The sequence below is a fragment of the Geotrypetes seraphini genome, chromosome 1 (genome assembly GCF_902459505.1).
Source record: "Geotrypetes seraphini chromosome 1, aGeoSer1.1, whole genome shotgun sequence".
NCBI classification, from domain to species: domain Eukaryota; kingdom Metazoa; phylum Chordata; class Amphibia; order Gymnophiona; family Dermophiidae; genus Geotrypetes; species Geotrypetes seraphini.
The window spans coordinates 380,267,424-380,291,616 of NC_047084.1; the positions used below are offsets into that span (position 1 = coordinate 380,267,424).

Consider the following 24,193-nt stretch of genomic DNA (forward strand, 5'->3'; position numbering starts at 1 on the left):
AAGTAAGAAACATTATGGGCATTGTCTTTCCTACCAAGCAGCTTACTATGACAAAGATTTCCGTCCATTATTAATTAGATCCACGTCTTATGAACATTTAAGAAAACTGTTGAAAACTTTTCTTTTTTTTAAATTTCTGATCAATTAGATTTCTGTATATCATATTATTCCTGTATTTTCTCATAGCATAATCTTTTGTTAACTGCATTGAACTTACAGCTATGCGGTCTAGAAATCTGCTATTATGTTATGTTAAGTCCTCTTTTTAGAGGCTTGGCTAGATGTCCGGATAGTTTCCTGAACTGCAGGGAGTTTTCTTGGGTTTTGGACTGTCTACAATCCAGCCCCCACCCCTGAGTTGGGTCTGGCTCTCGTGGATCTCCCCTGTTTCTAGTTCAAGTTCAATTTATTTGATATACCACAAATATAAAACCAAGATAATTCTAAGAGGTTTACAATAAAATGTTATTAAAAAAAAAAAAAAAATTAAAGCAAAAATAAAATAAGAAGGGGACGGGAACAAAAAAAAAAGATAAAACACAAATTCTGGCAAACAAATTTAGAAACACGAGGAAAGGAAAGAATAGGTAGGTTACAATAAAAACGAGAAGGTGGGGAAGGGGAAGGAGAAGAACAAGTAAGGTAGGGGTAAAACAGCATACAGTGGTACCTTGGTTTACGAGCATAATTCATTCCAGAAGCATGCTCGTAAAACAAAATATTTGTATATTAAAGCGAGTTTCCCCATAGGAACAAAGGGAAACTCGCTTGGTTCCCACCCACCCCATCCCCCGAGGCCAGCGCCGCTGCTCTATCCCCCCCAAGAGAATCGGCATTGCTCCCACCGAAGGTCCCCCCGCGTGATCCGGCACCCTCTCCCCTGCGATCCGGCACCCCCCTGCTGCGAACCGGCACCCCTCCCCCCCTTCCCCCCCGCCACGATCTGAAGTCCCCCAGACCCATCTGAACAGGCTTCTTACTTCCATCTCGGCCTCGGCACCGGCATGTCCTGTGCGTTGGTGCCGGTGCCCGAAGACAGGCCTCCTCTTCTTTGCTGGGCCTTGAGCATCTGCGCATGCACAAGGCCTGCGAGTTCACACTCTCTCCGAGATTCGGAGAGGGTACCCTGAAGAAAGCCACAGCATGATGGCTGAAACATTGGTTCTATCTACACAGATGCGGCAAGACCCGGAAACCTGCTACAATCATGAGCAACCAGGTTCAATTCCCACTGCAGCGCCTTAAGACTCTGGGCAAGTCACTTAACCTGGTGCAGAATATGTATCAATATATTATGCAAGCGTCTTTGATTGTAAGCACAGAAAGGTGGTATATCAGATCCCAACACCTACACCTCTGTCTTACATGGCTTTGCAAATTGCCTAGTGGTATTGTATTGGAACTGAAGTGTAACATAAGAAATGATAAATGAACGGTCCATCCAGTCTGCTCAATAGTCATACTCATTATATATTTATGGTTAAATTGTCTTTTCTTTAATATTTCTCGGCCATAGACCATAGAAATCTGCATGGTACTGTCTTTAGGTTCACACTGCTGGATTTGCCATTGAAGCCCACTCCAGCCTATCCTAACCATCCTGTCACTGGAGCTTCTATAAAAGTCCTCCCCAGCTCATCTTAAACCAAATCACCTTATATGGGACACAGACCGTTCAGGATTGCCCAGTACTGGCTTCAGTTTGTTTTATACCATTCATTTTCTAATTAGAGATCCTCTGTGTTCATCCCAGGTTTTTTGAATTCTGTCACCATTTTCATCTCCATCTCCTACCTCGAGAGAGCATTCCAGGCATCCACAACCCTCTCCATGAAAAAGAATTTCCTAAAATTACACCTGACCCAATAGGATACTCTTATGTTCAGTCTGCCACCCCCTAGTTCAGTCTGCCAACCTCTAGTTTTACCATATTCCCTTTTTCTGGGACAGATTTGTTACTATATTAAACCTTTCAAGTATTTAAACATCTGTATCATATCTCCCCTGTCCCTCCTCTCCCACCAAACTTCTCTGCAGTTTTCTTTGTTTTGTATTGCTCAACTTCATCTCCTGCATGCATGCAATGTCTGCATGATGTTTCCAAAACTGACAGAAGCTTAGTGTGCTTTACAGAAGACTTTATCCTCGAGACATTCCAGGACATCAATTTAACCCCCAAACCCATAACAGGGGATATAAATGAGAGGCGATAGGCTCAATACGAATTGCTCAACATACACTCCAGGAGCCCAGCCTCTCCCAAAAATAAACACAGTACTCAGGGACACATTCAGACAGATCCAAAGAATAAGAACATATAGTAATGAACAGACAACTAAAAACAATCAGACTCTTTGCCAGAAATTCCCCAAACCCCAAGTTCCCTAACCCCTATTCCCCTATTTCCATAACCAGAGAACAACCATTGCTTCAGGTTGAAACAAGCAGAAGTGATGTGTCATCACGTGTCCTAATGCCATCCGAAACCCTAGGTGAAAGTCAAGATGTCAGGAATGACTATCAATATCTCATATTATGCTGTGCAACAGAACTTGAAAAAAAAAACACAGTTACACACTAGTGAGAGAAGTAGCAAAATTGCTCAAAAGTACAAATAAACCGTCCAGCGAAAACTCAGAGTACATGATGGAAAGTTTACTCAAGTAGATGGATCTGCAGGTTCTACCATTGAATTAAGATATTCACTCGCTGCAGAAACTGAGTCAAAGGATTTCCATTGACCTGCATGATAAAATTTTTATTTCTCTTTCCAGCCCTGTTGAAAATGTATCTTTTCTCTTGCCAAAGTGGAGCAGAGTGGCTGAAAGGTTTGGCAATGTTCCATCAGGGCCAGGGAGAAATCATGAAAGATCCATTCCACAGGTCCATAGGTCAGGGTATCACGCTTGGATCAGTATTGGCACAACAACTCTACTTTGTGAACATAATTGTGGAGCTTAACAATAACAGTCCTGGAGTTCGAGTTGCTTTTTGGCCCAGGCCCGGGTGCATAGGCTGTTCTGTCAAGAGCCAGCGTTCTAACTCTGATACGAGTTGGTGTCCTGGCACAGATTCTGGAATTCCCACAAATCACAGATTCCCTCTCTGCGATCTATTTTCCAGATCCTCCAACTTGTCCATGTGCATTGCATCAAAGCTTGTAGTGATTCCAGAGTGTTTGCCATCGTGGAGGTATGATCTTCAAGATTCAATACCCTGTTTTCCACCTCCACCGTAGTATCTGTGAGTATAGTTTCCAAGTTGGTTAATTGTGAGGACAGCTGCAACAAGCATGAATCCAGAGCTTGGACCACTGCTTGGGTTATCTCGGCTAAATTAGTCTCTGAAAACTGTGTCACAGAAGTAGCGGTGGGCTCCGCCATTTTGTCCTCCAGTAGTTTAGTGCCATCTTTCTCTTTTTTTGAAGAGTTCCCGGCCATATCTCTACTCGGCTTTATTGAAAATCTGTCCATGTAGGTTTCTTTGTCAAGTAAATCATATAAGTGAGCAAATCCACAGCCAAATACTGCAATAATCAAGATTTTATTCACCAGGGGTCTCAGAGTGAATCAGACACCCTTCTTTCTCCTTCACAGCATCACGTGATGTCATCTTTACTGTTTTTTTTGTGTAGATCTTCATTTTGTGAAGGTATTTATCCTGTTGTGTGGGGGTTAATGTGTGTTAAAACAGATAATGCATATAAGGCATTGATGCATTTTAGTGACTAGGCCATCAAATCTTTACCTGTTTGATTTGCATTATTCAGATGAGTAGAGAATGTAATTGTTATAGGTTTGAGCAAAGTAGCAGTCTTAGATTCAATCATCGCACATGCATGCACTATTGAGAAAGAGTGTGCACTATTATCAGTAAACAACATTTTGTTGCAAATGACAACCCACACCCTCCAACTTACTGCCATGGGAGAGAGCAAGTATCCTAGTTTCTGTTATCCACAAGAGTTTCCTCAATCTCACTGACTCATCTCAGAATCTACTAAAGGGTAGAGAAGATCCTTCTAGTACACAATTAAAGAACATAGAATAGATGAGTAAATAGAGAAGTTGCTGTTAATTTATGATTAAAAAAGACAGATAGAACTATCTAGAGCAGGGATGCATGAGTTCAGGCCTCAAGTGCTGCAACCAGTCAGATTTTCAGGATGTCCCTAATGAATATGCATGAGGTAGATTTGCATACAATGGGAGTAGTATCCACACAACTCTCTATCATGCACATTCATTAGCAATATCCTGGAAACCTGACCTGGTTACAGCAGTCAAAGCCTGAACTCCTTCATAAAATTCAGACTCAAAGAAGGTGCATGCACAAGATTTCCCTAAAGACCATTAACATATATTCCTTTTTTGCCCCTCACAAAAACTTACCATAGACATATTCTTCTCTTGAAAAAGTGCATAGGTGATACGATCAGATTCCTGTAGAATGCTACATCCAGAGTGTCTTTGATGATCTATCGTCTGCTCTGCTTTATTCCCAGAAACAGGAAATACATTGGTCTAACAAATGAGAAAAAACAAGAATAAAATTCAACCATCACAAGAGTAATTTCCACATGTATTTCCATTACATTTTCTCTCATATTCCCTTTGAAAGTAGGCCAAATGTGGCAGTAGTTGTCTAAGACTATTTGTGCAAAATGGTTCTTCTTCATATCTCCTGTGCATGCTGTCTGGCTTTTCAGTAGCTGTCAAAGAATAGAGTAGTGCTAAGCTAGGCTTTCTAGGATACCACTTCACAGTCATCCAAGTCCTAACCCTTCATGTTAAGTGGCTATTTTGAGAGCAACTTCACGGAGATGTGACAGCTTAGTTTTGTTTTTGGTTTGCACATTTGACTGACAAGGGGCTGAATTCCCTGAAGCAGCTATAAGGCGGCCTCTATTGGGCAGTTTGAAGTGCTCCATGGCAGATGAGACAGCTAGATTGAAGTGCCACAGCGTAAATGAGGCAGCGTTTTTGAAAATGAAAGCTAAGCGTTAATGCTTAGGGGCTTATTTTTGAGAAATGTATGCATTTTTTTAGAAATGTATAATTTAAATGATCCTGTCGCTCTATATCTCTTTTGTGATAACTATTTAAGGCTCAGATTCTGCTCTGAATATGATTGTGTAATTAAGAACATATTAATATTTAAATATAATAATTTTGGTGGAGCATGTTTTTTTATGACCAATGATTGAATTCACTCTAGCCTGATGCATTTGTTGCACCTAACAGGCTTAAGAGCATTGTGATTCTGAGATCTTTTTTCTCCACTATTTTGAAATATTTTGGTTGGACTTGGAGCAAAAGAACTGTAATAGTATCTTGTAAGATGGTATATTATTTTTGTGATTAGTTGCAGCTTACATTTCATTTTGCTGGTAATATTATAAAGTAATTTGTACAAATATGTGGCCACATGGGTACATAAATGGCCTGTTATAATATTTCACACAGAAGAATCTATGTGTCTTTATAAAAAAAGACCTAAGCAGACTTATACTTGCCCTCTTAAACTAGGCACCCACTTATAACATTATCCTGAGTGCGCTTTAGGGCAGTGTTTCTCAACTTCTTCAAGCCAAGTACCCCCTAAGCTTAACAAATACCAACCGAGTACCCCCGCCCAAACTCCGCAGCTGACCCACCCAAGCTCCGCCCCCGACTCCACCCCCCAAAATAATAGTACTAATTGTAACGCAATTTCTTCCATCCATTTTTCATATACACACAATATAATCTTATTAATACATAATGGTAACCACAAAATTAAAAAAACCACAAAGCACACTACACGCAGAGAAAATGTTAATTATCATTTTTTTTTCAAAGAGGTCATTTTTTAAAAATTTTTTTCAAATATGTAATCAGTAATAACTATAGAAAAATAGACAAATATAGAGCAAAATATAGACAGCAGATATAAATTCCCCATACTGACACATTTTGATCACTAAATTGAAAATACAATTATTTTTCCTACCTTTGTTGTCTGGTGATTTCATGAGTCTCTGATTGCATTTCCTTCTGACTGTGTATCCAATATTTATTTCTTTCTGTCTCCTACACGCTTCCTCTCCTCCGGACCCCATTCCCCTCCCCAACCAATATATCTCTCTCTGTCTCTCCATGAATCCAACTTGTCTTCCTCTCTCTCCTTTACCCCTATTTGCAATATGTCTCACTCTCTATCTTTCATTGTCCATCTGCCTTGAGAGATCCAGGCATTTCTCCCACCCCTTCTATTGCCACATCCAACATTTCTCCCTCTCTCATCCCCCGGATCATGTACAGTATTTTTCACCACTGCTCACCAGCCCCAAGCACATTTCTCCTTCTATCACACTTTCCAGCACAATGCCACATTTCTCTTTCCATCACTATGTCCAACATTCCTCCCCTTTGAATCCTCTTCAATCTGCCCTCTCCACCACCATATCCAATACCCTCGGATGTACACAATCTGGCTCCATCACTTTATCTAACTTTATTTTAGCAAGCTCCTCACGAACACAACCCTCTGAGAATCGATCAAAGTTTATTACTCCTTCATCCCTATTCACGTTTAGTCTTCTGTGGTCCTGCTCCCAGTGCTTCAACCGTGAACGCAGAACAGAAATATTTGTTAAGCAATTTGGCCTTTTCTTTATCAGCTTCTACATATTCCTCCCCTTCACCTTTGAGTCTCACAATACCACTTTTGCACTTCTTCCTATCACTAATATATCTAAAAAATGACTTGTCTCCCTGTTTTACTGTGCCAGCTATTTTTTCTTCCATTTGTATCTTTGCTTTCCTGACTACACGACCAGCCTCTAAACTTTTCCAGATATTTTTGCCTGTCTTCCTCTTTCTGCGATCTTGGACCCGTGCTCTTCAACATATTTATAAACGACTTGGAAATTGGTACGACGAGCGAGGTGATTAAATTTGCAGATGATACAAAGTTATTCAAAGTAGTGAGGACACAGAAGGACTGCGATGACCTGCAACGTGACATAAACACGCTCGAGAAATGGGCCGAGACATGGCAAATGTCTCGTGGATAAGTGTAAGGTGATGCATGTCGATAACAAAAATCTTATACACAACTACAGGATATCCGGTGCAGTACTTGGAGAGACCTGTCCCCCCCCCCCAGGAAAGAGACTTGGGAGTACTAGTAGACAAGTCAATGAAGCTGTCCGTGCAATGTGCGGCGGCAGCAAAAAGGGCAAACAGAATGCTAGGAATGATTAAGAAGGGGATCACAAACAGATTGGGGAAGGTTATCATGCCGCTGTACCGGGCCATGGTTTGCCCCCACCTGGAATACTGTGTTCAGCACTGGTCACCGTACATGAAGAAGGACATAGTACTACTTGAAAGGGTCCAGAGAAGAGCGCCTAAAATGGTTAAGGGGCTGGAGGAGTTGCCGTACAGTGAGAGATTAGAGAAACTGGGCCTCTTCTCCCTTGAAAAGAGGAGACTGCATTATCGAAACATTCAAGATAATGAAGGGAATAGACTTAGTAGATAAAGACAGGTTATTCACCCTCTCCAAGGTAGAGAGAAAGAGAGGACACTCTCTAAAGTTAAAAGGGGATAGATTCCGTAGAAACATAAGGAAGTTCTTCTTCATCCAGAGAGTGGTAGAAATCTGGAATGCTCTTCCAGAGGCTGTTATAGGGGAAAACACCATCCAGGGATTCAAGACAAAGTTAGACAAATTCCTGCTGAACCAGAACGTATGCAGGCAAGGCTAGTCACAGTTAGGGCACTGGTCTTTAAAAAAAAGGGCCGCCATGGGAGCGGACTGCTGGGCACGATGGACCACTGGTCTAACCCAGCAGCGGCAATTCTTATGTTCTTATGCTATCTTCTCAGCTACTACTTTTGAGAACCAAAGCGGCCTTCTTTTTCTCTTACTTTTACTTACATGCCTCACAAAAAGGTTTGTCGCCCTTACAATCACTCCTTTCAGTTTTGCCCACCGCATTTCCACTCCTTCTAGACGTTACCACCCAGACAATTCCTTGACGTAAATCCCTATCCAAACAAAATTTGTTTTTTTAAAGTCTAGAACCTTTGCTTTTGAATAAGCCCTCTCTGTACCCATCTTAATATTAAACTGTACCATGCAGTGATCACTGGATGCCAGATGATCACCCACTGTAACATCAGAAACACTTTCCCCATTTGTAAGCACTAAGTCCAGTATGACCCCATCCCATATGGGTTCCATTACCAAATGCTGGAACTGTTCTTGTAGAGAATCCAGAATCTCCCCACAATAGGGATACTCCAATCAACATCCGGCATGTTAAAATCACCTATTAGCAAGACTTCCCCTTTTTTAGATATATTCTGAATGTCTACTATTAAATCTCTATCTACTTCTTCCATCTGTGAAGGAGGCCTGTATATCACACCAATGTAAATATATTCACCATTCCCTCTTTCCAAATTGATCCACAGTGCCTCTTCCTTGCCCTGCAGATCCTGCAATTGTGTGGCTTTAATATGATCTTTAACATATAACGCTACTCTCCCTCCTTTTCTTCCTACCTTGTCTTTCTTGAACAGATTATAGGCTGGTATAACTACATCCCAATCATGGTTCTCTGTGAACCACGTCTCTATGATCACCACTATATCCAACTCCTCTTCTTCTATCACAGCTTCTAGATTCAGAATTTTGTTTCCCATACTTCGAGCATTGATATATGCTGCTTTCCAGACATTGCCCCCTTTTCCCATCCGTGTAGAGGTATTCAATGATTTACTTACCTGAGGGCTTATACTAACCCAGGAGCTTTGATCAACCTGCCCCATCACTTCTAGTTTAAAGCCCTCTTCAGTAGATTAGCCAGTCTGCCTGCAAAGACACTTCTTCCCTTCTTTGATAGATGCACACCATCCCTGCTCAATAGCCCTTGGAAAATCATCCCATGGTCCAGGAAGCCAAAACACTCTTGACGACACCATACATGTAGCCACTCATTCATCTCCAGGATGCGAGCTTCTCTGCCCTGGCCTTTACTCTCGAAAGGGAGGATGGACAAGAATACCACCTGTACACCTGACTGCTTCACCTTCTCTCCCAGAGCCACAAAGTCACTTTTGACACGTTCACAGGGGTAACTGGCAGTAGTGTTAGTGCCAATGTGGATGAGTAGCATCGGATAGTAGTCACCAGGCTTGATGAGTCCTGGCAAGCTCTCCGTAACATCTTGAATTTTTTTAACCAGGTAGACAGTATACCTCTTGTGACATCATATCTGGTCCGGAGATGGACGCTTCATATCTGGTCCGGAGGGAATCGCCAACTACCACTACCTTACGCCTCCTAGTGGCCATGAATCCAGTAATTTTGGGGATCTCAAGCTTTGGTCCTTCCTCTCCTTGGGATGCTCTCATCTCCTCTACTTGCAGAACAGCATATTGGTTCTTCAGTTCAAGGGTGGGGGAGTCACAGTGCCAATCTTACAGTGTTCCATAATCTGAGTCCAGCTGCCTTCCCTCAGCATAACTTCTTCTTCCCCACTGCTGGAAATTTTTAATGTCTCAAGAATCATTTCATTGATGTACCTCTAATTTTCTATAGCCTATATAACCAGGTAGTTATAGCATACGCTGCCTTATCCCTGCCCACCACAAAAAGGGAAGGTAATTTTCAGACATGCACCACAATAAATGTTTTTTGAAAACTGCTCTCTTTAATCATAAATTTACTTTGAAATGATATTAAAAGTCAAATAAAGCTGAGGATTGCAACTTCACAAGCTTATTAAGAAAATACATAAACTCACAGGACCAGAAAATAAAAATGGAAAGTAAAGAAAGCTATTCCTGCTCTGTATAGTTTTGGCTAAACAGGATAGTTTAGCTATCCTAAGTGAACATAAAGAAAACTTCTGAAAAAAAGATGGTAAATAATTAAGATCAAGTGATAGAGCAGGATGATTATCCATTCCAGCATTAGTGGAGGCTTCTCAATTCCCTGAGTTGTCTGCTAGGTAGAAGTCACAAACTGTGGTAATTAGTTGTCAGTTCTCCATCCAAACATTTAGCCAAGGGGATTGCAGGAGCTATTATCCCTACCTTCCACAAAGCCCTGGAGAGAACTGAAAAAGTAATTTCTTAATACCAAGTCACAAGCTATAAAGGAGGTTCATTATTAGTAAAGGCTCCAATGAAAGATATCTGATTTCTAAATGTACGATGTGATGTGCATCACAAAAGACTACAGAGTAGTGTCAGGTCAACTAATACTTTAGACTTCCCAAATGCTTATCCCACTTCATCATCATAGCACCCTCCATATGAACCACTGGAGCCAATTATGGGAAGCATCCTTCTTGCCCAAGATCCTTTCCAGTCCTGGGCCATGTGTACTGCTCTTCAGATTTTCAGTGTAGTCCACTCCTAGGTATCATCCAGCCATCTTCTTTTTTAAAAATTTTTCTGCATTCCTTTAATTCTTCCAAGAATCACTGTTTTTATCTCTTTCTATCCTACAGATGTGTCCAACCATCTCCAGTTTTCTTGCTTTGATCTAATCTACAGCCAGTACTGTTTTGTTCAAATCTGCTCAGATTTTAGTGTTTCGCTCCAAATTATTTTTCTCATTTTCCTGTAACATCTTATTTCAAGCATGTTCAATTGTGTGGGGTTTATTTTTGTTTTTTTGAGACCAAGACTTGCTTGTGTATAGCAATGTAGACAGCATGACATGACATTGTCCCATAGGAGTTACTATAAAATACTCATGAACTGTCCTGGGGCCAGATGCACTAAAGTCAGCGATCATCTAATGATTGTCGCTAAACCAGTTTTAACTTGTTTAGCAACCTGATGCAGAAAACGGCTCATTGGGTGGTTTTCTGCACAAATCGTTTATTTTCCGATCCAACCATGCAAATAAGCTCATTAATATTGAAATGACATGTAAACTAGCAGAGCAATTACTGCTCTAACATGGCTTCCTGATGCACAAAAAAAGTGATCGCTTTTAGCGATCCAAAAAAATGTGATTGGTCAAGTTTAGCCCTTTTTTTTTTTTAAATGGGCACAGATGCTGAGTGTGTTGCACAATATCTGAGTGTGTTACAAGTTCAAGTTCAAGTTTATTTGTATTTGATAAATCGCTTATCCATAATTTACTAAGCGAATTACAACCAAAATATAAAAGTAAGACATGAAATTAACATACTATTTAAAATGGGCGAGACGAACAAACGTACTGACAAACTTGGATACAGAAGGAAAAAAGGGGTAAAGTTACAGAATTGGTGTTAAGCTAGATTACACATACACAATATCTTCCCCCGGCCGATGATGGCCCTCTCCAATGTCCCCCCTGATGAACCAGCACCGACCACACCCTCCCCCGAGGCAGCAAAAATGGCAAGAGGGATGCCCACTCCACCTTGCCATGCTGACCCCAACACCCATGTGATAAAAAATGGTAAGGGGGAGGCCTACTCCCTCCTGCCATGCTGACCACTCCCCTTCCCCCAGAAGAAAGAAAATTAGCAGGAGGGATGCTCACTCCCTCCTACCATGGCGGCTCCTCCAAAAGTCTATGGCTTAGATTGAGGAGCAATCACTTGTTTAGGCTGAGACCTCTTTGTCTTGGCTTTAGAACAACAGGTTGTTCACCTTGTTGAAGATGGTTTTGGTAGGAAAAACTTGTGTGGCAATCGCAGCTGTATTCAATTTAGAGAGCCCACTCTCAACGGCTCTCTAAATTTAAATAGTGGAGTAAACTTGAGTATTGAATATTGGTCACCCACTAGCACCAAGATTTTGATTTAGCAATAGCAGCTGTGTCATTATTGGTTGAAAGAAGTATACCTGGCAGAGGAGATTGACAGAGAAGGCTCAGCTGCTGATAGATGCTGAAGTGTGGAATACTGATCTTTAATCATGTCAACTGCTCTTTCACATTTTCACTCAAAAGAGGAGTCTCCAGCTCAAAGAGTACCTGCTAACTTGAAGTGGACATTTTGATGCAAGCCAAAAACTAGCAATTATGCCAGATACCTGGCTACAATTGCTGTAGTGGAGATTTTCACTGAGGTTTAAAAAAGCATTATAAACTGTTCTTATAAAGAGAATACTATATTGGTGGGAATGCTTCTCAGAGTTGTGTTATTAGGCATTGTACTGAAGAGTTACTGTACAACATTTTGCTGAATTGAGATGTTGGAAGGGCAGGGGTTCAGTTGTTGTGATTGCTGTGTATTTCTTGCTCTATGTAAAGGCTTTTTTTTCTCAATAAAATATTTTGAAATTGAAAAAAAAAAGAGAATACTACATTTATCAGCCTCTACTAATTAAGTAGCTAGTTAGGTTTGAGCTTGAACAGAAAAAGTAGACAAAAAAATCCCTTCACTTTTTGAAAGATGCACTGAACCATGGGGCTCATTTTCAAAAAAGATGTCCAAAAGACAGCATAAGAAAATAGTGTCCCAACTTAAACCAGTACTTAGACATCTTACTAGTTAAAACGTCCAAGTGGGCATTCTCAAAACAGACTTTCTAGACGTCTTTCTGGTCACTTTCTAATGCATCTAAATCTTAAGGGGGGTATGTTAGAGGTGTGTTATGGGCGAGCTTAGGATTTGGATGTTCTGCAGGAATAATCAAACTTTAAAATAAAATATCCGGGGCACCATTTTGACATTTGGGGTAGAGAATGACACGGGGACAAATTTTTCCCCAGCCCCGCGGGAACTCATTTTCCTGTCCTGTCCCTGCGAGTTCTATTCCTGTCCCTGCCCCATTCCTGCAAACTCTGTCCTCATCTGCACAAGTTTCAAACACTTTAAAATCATAAGTGTTCGAGGCTTGTGCGGTTAAGGATGACTTTCTTTCCTAAATGATCTAACACAGTGTTCTTCAACTGCTGGACTGGTGCTGGTCCGCAGAAGTTTTCTGCCAGACTACAGGGTTGGCACGTCCATCAGGCCCAAGACAGCGTTTTTCAGCCGCCAGTCCGTGATGCGATCAACGCAGGGTCTTCGGGCCGGCTCCCTGAGTGCAGCAGTGCACAAAGCCGTGAGAAAAAGCTCCTACGCGCAGCCTGCACCTGAACTGGAAGTCTTCTCTCTGATGTCGCAAAGTCAGAGGAAAGACTTCCAGATGAGGCGCGGAACGCATGCGAGGAGCCGCTGCCCACAGCTTTGTGCAATGCAGCACTCAGGGAGCCAGCCCGAAGACACTGTGTTGATCGCACAGTGGACCAGCCCAAAGATAACACCGGGGGGGGGGAGGGGTGCAGGCCAGAAGGCAAAGCACATGGATGTAGAGAGACAACAACGGTAGGGGAAATGCTTTTATTTTTTTTATTTAGTGATTGATTTGTCTGTTCAGGAAGAAATGCATTTGTTTCTTTTCCTCTGTGGTTGTACTGCTTGCTGAGTCTTGCATCTTAGGGTTTGTATATAAATATTAGTACTTTTAGTTTTTGGTCCTGCATTTGCAATGGGGTTATTTGTTTTCTGGTAGGAATGAATGTTAAAAAGCATAGTGTGCTTTGTGTATTTTAATTGGTTATGGTTAATCACTATGTACAATTATATTGTGTGTATATATGAAAAATGAATGGAAAAAATGGTGTTACAATTAGTACTATTATGGGGCGGGGTCTGGGACGGAGATGGGCACAACTTAGCCCAGTGTTCTTCAACTGCCAGTCCGCACACCGGTGCTGGTACACAAAATAATTATTTTATTTCCGCCAGTCCATAGGTGTCAAAAGGTTGAAGAACACTGATCTAACATACAGAAGTCCTTTCCTGGAGAAGTGTTGGAGAAATCCCAGCATTTTTCACTTTTCTCATGGCTACTTCAAATACTACTGAAGTATGTGATAACTGGACTTTATTAGATCCTGGAAAGACATTATTTATCAAATATTTTGGAAATAGGTTGTCCAGTTAATGGATTCTGCCACATAAGATCCTGCAGGCTTTTGCGAATGCTATAAATAGAGACGGTGATAGTTGTTTTAGAAAACAACATACTCCTCAATTTCTTTTTAATCATCAATCTCAACTTTTAATATCATATATTCACTCCTCTATCCACATAATTTATAAAAAAAGCAAACCTAACTTTCAAGTAGGCTTACCAGACCCGGGAAAACCCAGACACGTCCTCTTTTTAGAGGACTGTCCAGGTGCTTGGACGGACTTTCCAAAACTCAGCAGTTTGTCTGGGTTTTAGAAAGCCCTGACAAGCTCCGGCTGCATCTGGAGGTCCTCTGAGCATGTGCGGATGACGACACATATATTTGTGCATGCTCAAGGCCCTCCAGATGCAGACAGAGCTCGTTGGAGAAGAGAAGAGGCTTTGTGGGGCTGGGGACGGAACACGGTGGGCTGGAGGCGGAACTGGGGTGGAACAGGGCAGGGCCAGAGGCAGAACAGGGAGGGACCATGTCTCCGGAGTTTTGTGGCCCAAAATATGATAACCCTACTCTCAAGAGCAGTGAAGTTCCTCTCCAGTCTGTAAGCGAGTGAAATCTATAAACGTCACAATATCCCGTCACCCTTCTATTTACACAGAAAACAACATTAATCTTCAATTGTACCAATATCCTTCATCCAATATAAATCGTTAATATTGTCCTAAAAAATGTTGCCTCCACTGTTCATTGGTAAACTGAAGCATTATTGTAGTGTTTACAAAGTAGGTCCATCATGAGGATTAAGGTATGTCTTCCTAAAAATGTCCACACTGCCTATTTCACATAAGTTTGTGCACCACACAATTTTGTTAATGTACTGTAGATGTACCTGAGCTTGAAAAAATTTGAAAGTGCAGTCCTAGGATAAGCAAAAACCCAAAAAGGAGAGGAAATATCCCCTATAAAAACATACAGAAGAAAAAGAATTAGGGGAGCACCAATAAAAATTAGGAGAAGGAAACCTTGGAGTCAAAGAACAGCTAATGCAAAGTTTATTATAATAAACAATATAAAAAAAATTAAGCCAGTGGGTCTATGTAAAACAAATCCCCAAAGACAGTAGGAATTCAGAAGGACTTGACATGGTGATTGTTTTGGCACAACTACCTGCATCAGGAGTCATGACAATCTGCATGGTTCTTTTTTTTTTTTTTTAATTCTTTATTCATTTTAAAACATACAATAAATGCTTCAACACATACAACCAGATAAACTTAAAGAAAACACTTAATAATCAGCAATAAATTAATTTATACAGCTTATAACCCTCCCTCCCACATATTTCATAGCATTCAATAAAGACAGATATCAAATCATCAATTCCTTCCATCCCCTCTTTCAATTAATGAAGAAACAAAACAAAAAAAAACCCTCCCTACCCCATTCCTGAACTTTTATTATTAATGGAAAAATGGAATCTATTCATTACAATAATTTATCAATGGCCCTCAAACCTCTTTAAATTTATTATAATTCCCTTTTTGTGTGGCTATTATTCTTTCCATTTTATATATGTGGCACAATGAATTCCACCAAAAACTGTAGTTGAGTCTATTCCAATTCTTCCAATTACTTATGATTTGCTGTATGGCGACCCCTGTCATAATCATTAGAAGCCTGTTATTCTTAGATGAAATTTGGCTCTTTGCTCTCATTGACATGCCAAATAAAACAGTATCATACGATAATGCCACTGGATTTTCCAATAAACAATTTATTTGGCCCCATATTGATTTCCAAAAAGCCAAGATAAATGGACAATAGAATAATAAGTGATCTAGAGTCCCTGCTTCAAGATTACAATGCCAACATCTATTAGACTTAGAGCTAACTAACTTTTGTAAACGAACTGGGGTCCAAAACGCTCTATGTAAAAGAAAAAAACAAGTTTGTCTCATAGATGCAGACACTGTACAACTCATCCTCCAAGTCCAAATTCGTGGCCATTGAGACGTAGAAATTTGATGCTTAATCTCAATGCTCCAAATATCCCTAAGACCAGTTTTAGGCTTCTTATGTAAAAATCCAATTTTTAATTTATACCACTGTGCGGCCTGGTGTCTCAGGAAGTCCACCTGAAAGCATAAAAATTCCAAACTATTCTAAACACAAGTGTCTGCTGTTGGGGGTTAAGTATTCCTCAAAAGGGAATTATCAGTATGTGCTTTCTCTGCTGACATTCCAAAGAAGTTTAGTGTATAACCACTAGAATAAGACCATCCTCTTTCAGAAAAAATCCTTGAGTTTTTTAAAGCTGCCATACTATTTAGCAGCCAACTAAAACACATTGCAAACATGAGAGGTATTTATGTCCAGAGCCATCACTATGGGTGGAAAAGATGTTTATGTAAATTTGCTATATTGCCTTTAACTTTTACCAGAAAACATGAACTTGCATGCACTAAATAAAAACAGAGTAGTAAAATTTTTGCAACATTGCAACTGATAAAATTACAAACAGAAAAGATTAAAAATTACATTACATTAGTGATTTCTATTCTGCCATTACCTTGCGGTTCAAGGCGGATTACATATAAATTGTCAGGACATTTAGAAGTACATAAGGAGCGGTCTGGACATTTTCTAAGTTGCTAAGGATTGGAGAGTATTGTATGTGATACTTGAGGTAGATCTAGTTGTGTTAGTTTGGTTTTATAAATTTTTTGAATAATAGGGTGTCAATATTTTATTTTCTACTGTATACAAATGCTGAACTGGAGTTTCGTCTATTATAGTTTTTAAAAATGTATGGGATTTTTTTGTTTGACAGTACCAAACTTACCGGCATATCATTAGCAAGACAGAACTCCTTGATAACCTCTAGAAGAGGAGCCAACATGGAAGACTTTGCCTCGGACACTCCATCAATTCTTTTCATGTCTTCAACAGTCGTAGGTCTGTTGCAGATGTGTACGGGGGTGAAAAAAGACAAGATAGATTTGAATACCTTCTGCTTTCAGTTTTCCTTTTTTCAGGGACATTGTCTCTGTTGCCTATGCTGGGCTGAACACCATTACATGAATCAGAGAAGTGTGTGTGTGTGTGAGATCATTCCAGGACATTGTGTAACCCTTTCTGACTGTTAGGATTTCAGGGCATGACTAGAGCATAAAACTAGTAATCAACATAAACTAAGGGCTCCTTTTACTAAGGTACGCTAGCGTTTTTAGCACGCGCTAACCACGCGCTAAACGAAAAATACTAACGCAAGCTCTATGGAGGCGTTAGCGTTGTCACGCATGCTAAAACCGCTAGCACACCTTAGTAAAAGGAGCCCTAAATGTTTTCACAGTTAAAAAACAAGATCATAAGAGTTGCCAAACTAGGACAGACAGAAGACAGCTATTGGCAGCCCAGTATCCTGTTTCTAACAGTGGCCAACCCAGGTCACAAGTACCTGGCAAGATCCCAAGCAGTAAAACAGATTCTTCTTTTTCAAACAATCAACCATAAAAGATAAAAGATATAGGCTTTCTTTTATTAAACTGCCTTAGCAGTTTTTAGCGCTGGGAGCTGCGCTGAATGCCTCGTGCTGCTCCTGACGCTCATAGGAACTCTATGAGCATCGGGAGCAGCGCAGGGCATTCAGTACGACTCCCTGCACTAAAAACTGCTAGTGCAGTTTAATAAAAGGGGGTAGTAGTTTCTGTTCTAATCTCTTGTACAATTTATTAATATCTTGTTAACTGAGTCGAGCCCTCCTGTTGGAGTGCAAAACACTCGCAAACCGGTGCACTTGTAAACCGAAGTACCATTGTATTTAAGTAGTGAATCTAATTAAAAAGTTGGAATATAGAAGTAGTGTCCATTTTTGATATTGTGCAAATGGTTTTCAATAGTTTCACAATTGGAACAGACATCTCACTTGCCTCTTTGTTGTGCTCTTTGTGTTTTTGTCAAGGCCAGCTCACTTTTTTTTTTCCCCTTACACATTATCATCCTATGCAGAATTAATTCAATTCAGGCTTATGAGAGAGAATGAGAACACACAAGTACCAAAGTTTGGGGCCACTGTTGCATCAACTTGAAAAGTTCTTTATCCATTAGATTCACATGAAAGTCAGCTGAAAATGACACTGGCTGAAACTTGCAGGTACCCATACTGATTCTGTATGTCAAAACCTTGAGAAGTAGACAAGATCCTGTGTTGTAGCCAAAGCAGCACAGGATTAAAGGGTACCATCATTTAAACAATGTTCTCCAAAGACTCCAGCTAATCCAGAATACTGCAGCCAAGTTGATCTTTGCAAAACGCAAGTCTAACCATGTCTCCCCACTCCTAGACAAACTTCACTGGCTCCCAGTGATTTCCAGAATCTATTTCAAATGCTCCTGCCTGGCTTTTAAGATCATTCACGGCATCCTTCCTCCCTTAATCCCACTATCTTATAACTCCTCGAGTCCTGACTCTACCAGACTCGCCCAAAGGTATAAATTATCCTTCCCCTCTCTACACGGTATTCGCTATGCAGGCAAACTGGGAAAATCCCTTCTCTTCAGAATCACAGGTCTTTGGAACGACCTTACTACCCCGCTGCGGAACCTGGGCTCACTCCAATTATTCCGCAAGCAACTGAAAACCTGTCTTTTCACTAAAATGTAATTCTATCCCCCCTTACTCTTCTCTTCTATATAAGTTCAGGTAAACCTTTTTTTTCCTTCTCTTCCTATATTTTAAGTTCTTGTAAACCGTGCCGAGCTCCACAACATCCATGGAGATGATGCGGTATATAAACTTAAGGTTTAGTTTAGTTAGTTCTTTTTTTGAAGTCCTATCCACATATGAGAACTGATGGCAAAAGCACTTTGCAGTTCTAGTCCTATAGGTTTGGCAGCACTCCTATATGACTGACCCAAATGCATTGCCCTTATTTGCTAAATAATGGCTGGTTTGGGGCACTTAGTTTATGTACACACTTGGCCCTCCAGGCCAAGAGCTTACAGGTAAGTGCAGGTGTTGCACCTCCTGATGTATCCAAGCTTCCTTCTAACCACAGTTAGCTAATAATTACAACACAGGTTCTCAAATTTGACCCTTAATAACCCTGGATAGTTATCACTTTCTGGATTTGTTCTAAAAAGCTGATGTGGATATTTTTGTTATCCTGAACACCAGTCCTGTTGGAGGTTTTCAAGAACCAGATTTGGGGCAGTCTAGTCTGGGGACATGGGACCTCTCGGGGGTGGCGCTTCCCTAGTTATCTTTACAATGACGATAAGTTTCATGAACATCTTGTGGCCAAGTAGCGAGCCTTTCGGGAGACTAATGCGGTTCATTTTGACACCCCATCGTTGGTCTGGGAAATGGCTAAGGCGGTTCTTAGGGGTGAGATAATTTCTTATGTTAGCTTCCAGCGTAACGCACGCCAGCTAGAGATGCTTCATTTGGAGCATTTGGACCTTGCTTCGGCGCTATGGTTATACCCATGCTCTTTGTGATTGGACACAGTTGTTGGAAGCCCAGTGTTTGCTTAATTCTCTTTTGCATCAGCAAGCTGAACGGTCTAAGGAGCATTATAAGTTTCATCTTTACCGCTTTGCTAATAAGATTAGTAAGCTGTTATCGAAATTGGTTCGGCAACAGCGAGGTAGCACCTGTATTGCCACTCTCATGGCGCAGGGGCCTGGTGTGGTACATTCTGATCGGGACATTAATCAGGTCTTTCTGGATTTTTTTTTGCGTCGCTGAACTCAGCCCTTTCTGCACCTTTGATGGTTGGAGAGCTCTATTTGTCTGGTCAGGACCTCCCGACTCTTTTGGACTCTTTTAGGGAGAAGCTGGAGGCTGCCTTCACACCTGAGGAGGTGGAGTGGGCAATCCAGTCTAGTGCCTTGGGGAAGGCCCCCGGGCCTGATGGCCTGCGGTGTGAGTTCTATAAGATTTTGCGGGTGGAGGTTGCGCCCTTGTTGGTCTCGGTTTTCAATGCAGTGGTTGAATCGGGGATGCTGCCTCGTAATTTGAATATTGCACAAATCATAGTTTTGTTGAAGCACGGGAAGGAGCCGACCCAGCCTGCATCGTATAGAACTATTTCCTTGTTGAATTTTGAGGCTAAACTTTTTGCGAAAATTCTGGCCCTGGCACTACCAAACCTTATTTTGGATCAGCAGGTTGGTTTTGTGAAGGATCCTGCTATTGCAAAGAATGTATGGTGGATTCTGGCAGCTTTGGAACAGGTGGCGCAGGAATAGCTTCCTTCCCTGCTAATCAGCTTTGATGCTGAAAAGGCCTTTGACCAGGTAGATTGGGGCTTATTTGTGGTTCTGCGAGCATACGGATTGGGACTTTGGTTTATTCAAGTAGTGCAAACCCTTCATATGGGTCCCATGGCACGGGTATTGGTCGCCATACCTAAAGAAGGATATGGCGATACTCGAGAGGGTTCAGAAGAGAGCGACACATTTGATAAAAGGTGTGGAAAACCTTTCATATGCCGAAAGATTGGAGAAACTGGGGCTCTTTTCCCTGGAGAAGCGGAGACTTAGAGGGGACATGATAGAGACTTACAAGATCTTGAAGGGCATAGAGAAAGTGGAGAGGGACAGATTCTTCAAATTTTCGAAAACTACAAGAACGAGAGGCCATTTGGAAAAATTAAGAGGGGACAGATTCAAAACCAATGCTAGGAAGTTCTTCTTCACCCAACGGGTGGTGGACACCTGGAATGCGCTTCCAGAGGGCGTGATAGGACAAGGTACGGTATTGGAGTTCAAGAAGGGTTTGGACAATTTTCTGAAGGAAAAGGGGATAGAAGGGTATAGATAGACCCTGGGTTCTGGACCTGGTGGGCCCCCGCGTGAGCAGATTGCTGGGCATGATGGACCTCTGGTCTGACCCAGCAGAAGCACTTCTTATGTTCTTATGTTGGACTCATTCCTGATTTGCAGGGACACTCACCAGGGTTGCCCCCTTTCGCCCTTGTTATTCGTCCTGACTTTGGACCCTCTTATCCAAGATATTCAGGCCAACCCAGAGATTCCAGGGTTGGTGGTGGGGGCTCATCACTTTAAAGTGGCGGCTTTTGCAGATGACTTACTAGTGTATTTGCTGACCCTCAGGTCTCCCTGCCAGTCCTCTTGGAGAGCTTCCGGGAGTATGGGGATTTCGTGGGTTTCCGCTTGAACTGTCAAAAGTCGGAGGCTCTCACTCTTCCGGATTCTTTGCGAACGGTGTGGGGACCTGGGGTTCCCCTACATTGGGCTGATGGTTCTTTCCGTTATCTTGGTGTTCAGCTGTCTATGGATGTTAAGGCTTTGTACTGTTTGATCGTTTGTTAAGTGAGACTACAGTGCTTCTACGCCGCTAGATGAATCTACCTTTTTCTTTGATGGGTCGTATTTATCTATTTCAGATGATCGTTTTTCCTAAGTGGTTATATTTGCTGCAAATGCTTCCTTTGTTACTTTTGAAGAATGATTTGGTGTGTCTATAGTGCCTGATGCTCTCCTTTTGTTGGAAGGGTAGGATGGGTAAGATGAATAGCGCTTTTCTTCAGGGATCTTGGGCTGCGGGCAGTTTGTGGCTTCCCTCAGTTCATCTTAATAACTTGGCCTGCTTGCTCTGCCATGTACGAGACTGGCTTTTGGTTCTCATTACACGGACATAGAGTTGGAGGCGGATTATTTTTTTCCTTGGGCTCTGCCTTATCTCCTGCATTGGGATGGGAAGACGCAGTTGTGCCCTGGGGCCCATAGCTGTTTGGTTGAGCTACTTCGTAGGGCTTGGCGCTGTCATTCGTGATTCTGGTGCCGCTCCTATTCTAGCTCGGTTCTGCTACCCATCGTGGGTAACGCAGCATTTAGTCCCGGACAGGACAATGTTGTTTTTAAACATTGGGTGCGGAAAGGGGCTCTGTAATTTGGGACATTTCCTCTTGGTAAATGGCGGTCTTTCTCCTTTCCTGGCTCTCCAGGCATCCTGGTCATTGAATATTAAGGATCATTTTGCATATTGCCAATTAGCTCATTATGTTGCTTCACTGCCTATGGAGTCTATGGCTCCGACATTTCTTGTCACTGTACAGAATTTTATTTTTTGACGCTCACTGAGACTGGCTCTGTTTCACAGTACCACCGTCGGCTGGTGGCTCTGCAGCTGAGGACGGACTATCAGTCGATTCTCTCTCTGTGGGCTCAGGATTTGGGATGCTGCCCTCAGGTGGCGTCCCTGGCTCCTCTGGTGCAGCAGATTCCTAGAGTGATGCAGGGCGCTGAGCTTCAGGAGTGTCAATTTCGGGTCCTTCATAGGGCTATATTTCTCAGAAACAAGCTTTTAGTTTTAGGTGCGCCCCCTCCTCTATTGTCTGAAATGTCGCCGGGTTGATTACTCTTTGGCACATGGCTTTTGGTCATGTGCAACGATCGCGGCCTTCTGCCTGGAGGTTCGTAACTATTTGCAGACCTAGGTGGGTTATACCTGAAGGGACACGTATCAAGTCCTTAGGCCTTGTTTTCAAGCTGTAAGAAAACCAGGCCCTGTTTGTCTTTCTTTCTTTGAAGAGACTACAAGGACATGTATGTTTAAACAGAGATGTTGTGAAGTGAATTCAATTGTTTTGTTAAGCCGTATTTACAGACAGATTTAGATTAGGGGCTCTGCTGGTTAAGGCTTTTTCTGACCCTCTGTGGACTTCAGTCTCCAGATAGAAAAAATGCTGATGTCTTTAAAGTTTCATGTGACCTGTGTCCATATATGGTTTGTGTTTACATCACATGCTGACACATGCTGACAAACCTGATTCATATAAAGATGTGAAACTCATAATAAAATTTGGACATGTTTTGGAAGATGATTTCTGGTCTTTAAGATATGTCCCCAGGTACCTGACTTCCAAATGACAGAGACAGAGAAAGTATGGGGCAGGAATTGGGACCTAAATCCTTTTCAGTTGGGGGCACGTCCGCGATGGGCAGATGATATCACCAGTATTTTGTGAGTATTTCTGAATTTTTTCTGTTCTTTAATACTCACTAGGTAGTGGTGACCTGTACCCACCCTTTATTTTAAGTTCAAGCTTTGGGTTCTATTATGGAGTTTTTTGGGTAAATTCTCGGGGTACTTTCGGTAAGCGCCCCTCGTGAATATAAGCAGCTGCCATTCTTTCGGGAAGAATGAAATTATTTATAGAACCCCCCTGCCCACTCTGTCATTTGAAAGGTTAAAACTTTTATAGAGTATAAGATTTTATTGTCTCTTATTACTGTACCTCGCTTATAAGGTAAGATAAGCGAATATTTTTGCATTGTTATATTGGTTTTATAATGAGTCATAAAGGCACTTAGGATTCTCCTAGACAAATGAGACTTGTACGGCTGTGTGTATGTATGACATTTTTCCTTCAACTCACATTAACAATCTTTACTGAGGTAGGACGTGCTGTTATGTGGAATGAAGTGAAAGCGCTGTTTGAATCAGTCTAAGATCTTTCCTTCGCAGCTTGTATACAAGCAGCTTTCATTATCAGGATCCGTGTATGAATGCTTTTGCTCCTTCCCCTAAACTTCTCTGTTTGGGCTTCCACTGACCCCCTATAGTGTTTCTTTGAAGTTACTCATTCTTGTTTTTATCAAGCAGTATGGTGTGATTTCACTGCTTATCACTTATCTTTTCTCCGGCATTATCAAAACCACCATCTCTTCTTATAATACGTCCATCGCTCTTGTTGTCAAAGCTGATGGCATTCCCCGTTTCATCCTAGATTTTAGGGCTGTTAGTGTTTTGGTAATTCTCATTGCACTTATGTTTCTTCCACCATTCCACCGGCAGCCAATGATTTTTTTTTTCTGTCATTGTCCTAAGGAATGTTTTATTTTAGTCCCTGTTGGTGAGGCTTTTCAGCTCTTTTTTGCCTTCACCTTTAAGCAACAGTATACCTGGTGGAATGCCCCAGGGTTCATTGTCCTTCGGGTTATTCTACAATCATGCACTGCCCCTCATGGTCCTATCCTTATTTTGTACATCTTTTTGTGTTCCATAATTCAGGAGACCTGTCAGGCTGATAGTTTGCACCTTTTATAATGGTTGTCTGTATGTGGTCACAAGGTGTCACGAAATAAACTTCACTGGTATAAATCTGAAGTGAAATACCTGGGTTTTGTCCTGTCTCATGGTCAGAGGAAAATCTGCACTTTCTGCATTGCTGCTGTTCTGGGTCTGCCCCGCCCAGCTACCAAGAAAGACATGCTTACTTTTCTTGCTATGATTGGTCACTGCCGCCAATGGATCTCT

At 41.6% G+C, this 24,193-nt stretch overlaps 1 protein-coding gene across 1 annotated transcript in view; it reads right to left on the bottom strand.

Annotated features, from left to right (window-relative positions):
• The window catches only part of WRN (WRN RecQ like helicase), a 405,773-nt gene that overhangs the window by 57,542 nt on the left and 324,038 nt on the right, over positions 1–24,193 (bottom strand). Inside the window, exons 37-38 of the mRNA XM_033960777.1 lie at positions 16,748–16,862; positions 4,392–4,523 (exon numbers count right to left, since the gene is read on the bottom strand). Of these exons, the coding sequence (XP_033816668.1) occupies positions 4,392–4,523; positions 16,748–16,862 (247 nt within the window). The remainder of the gene's footprint in view (positions 1–4,391; positions 4,524–16,747; positions 16,863–24,193) is intronic.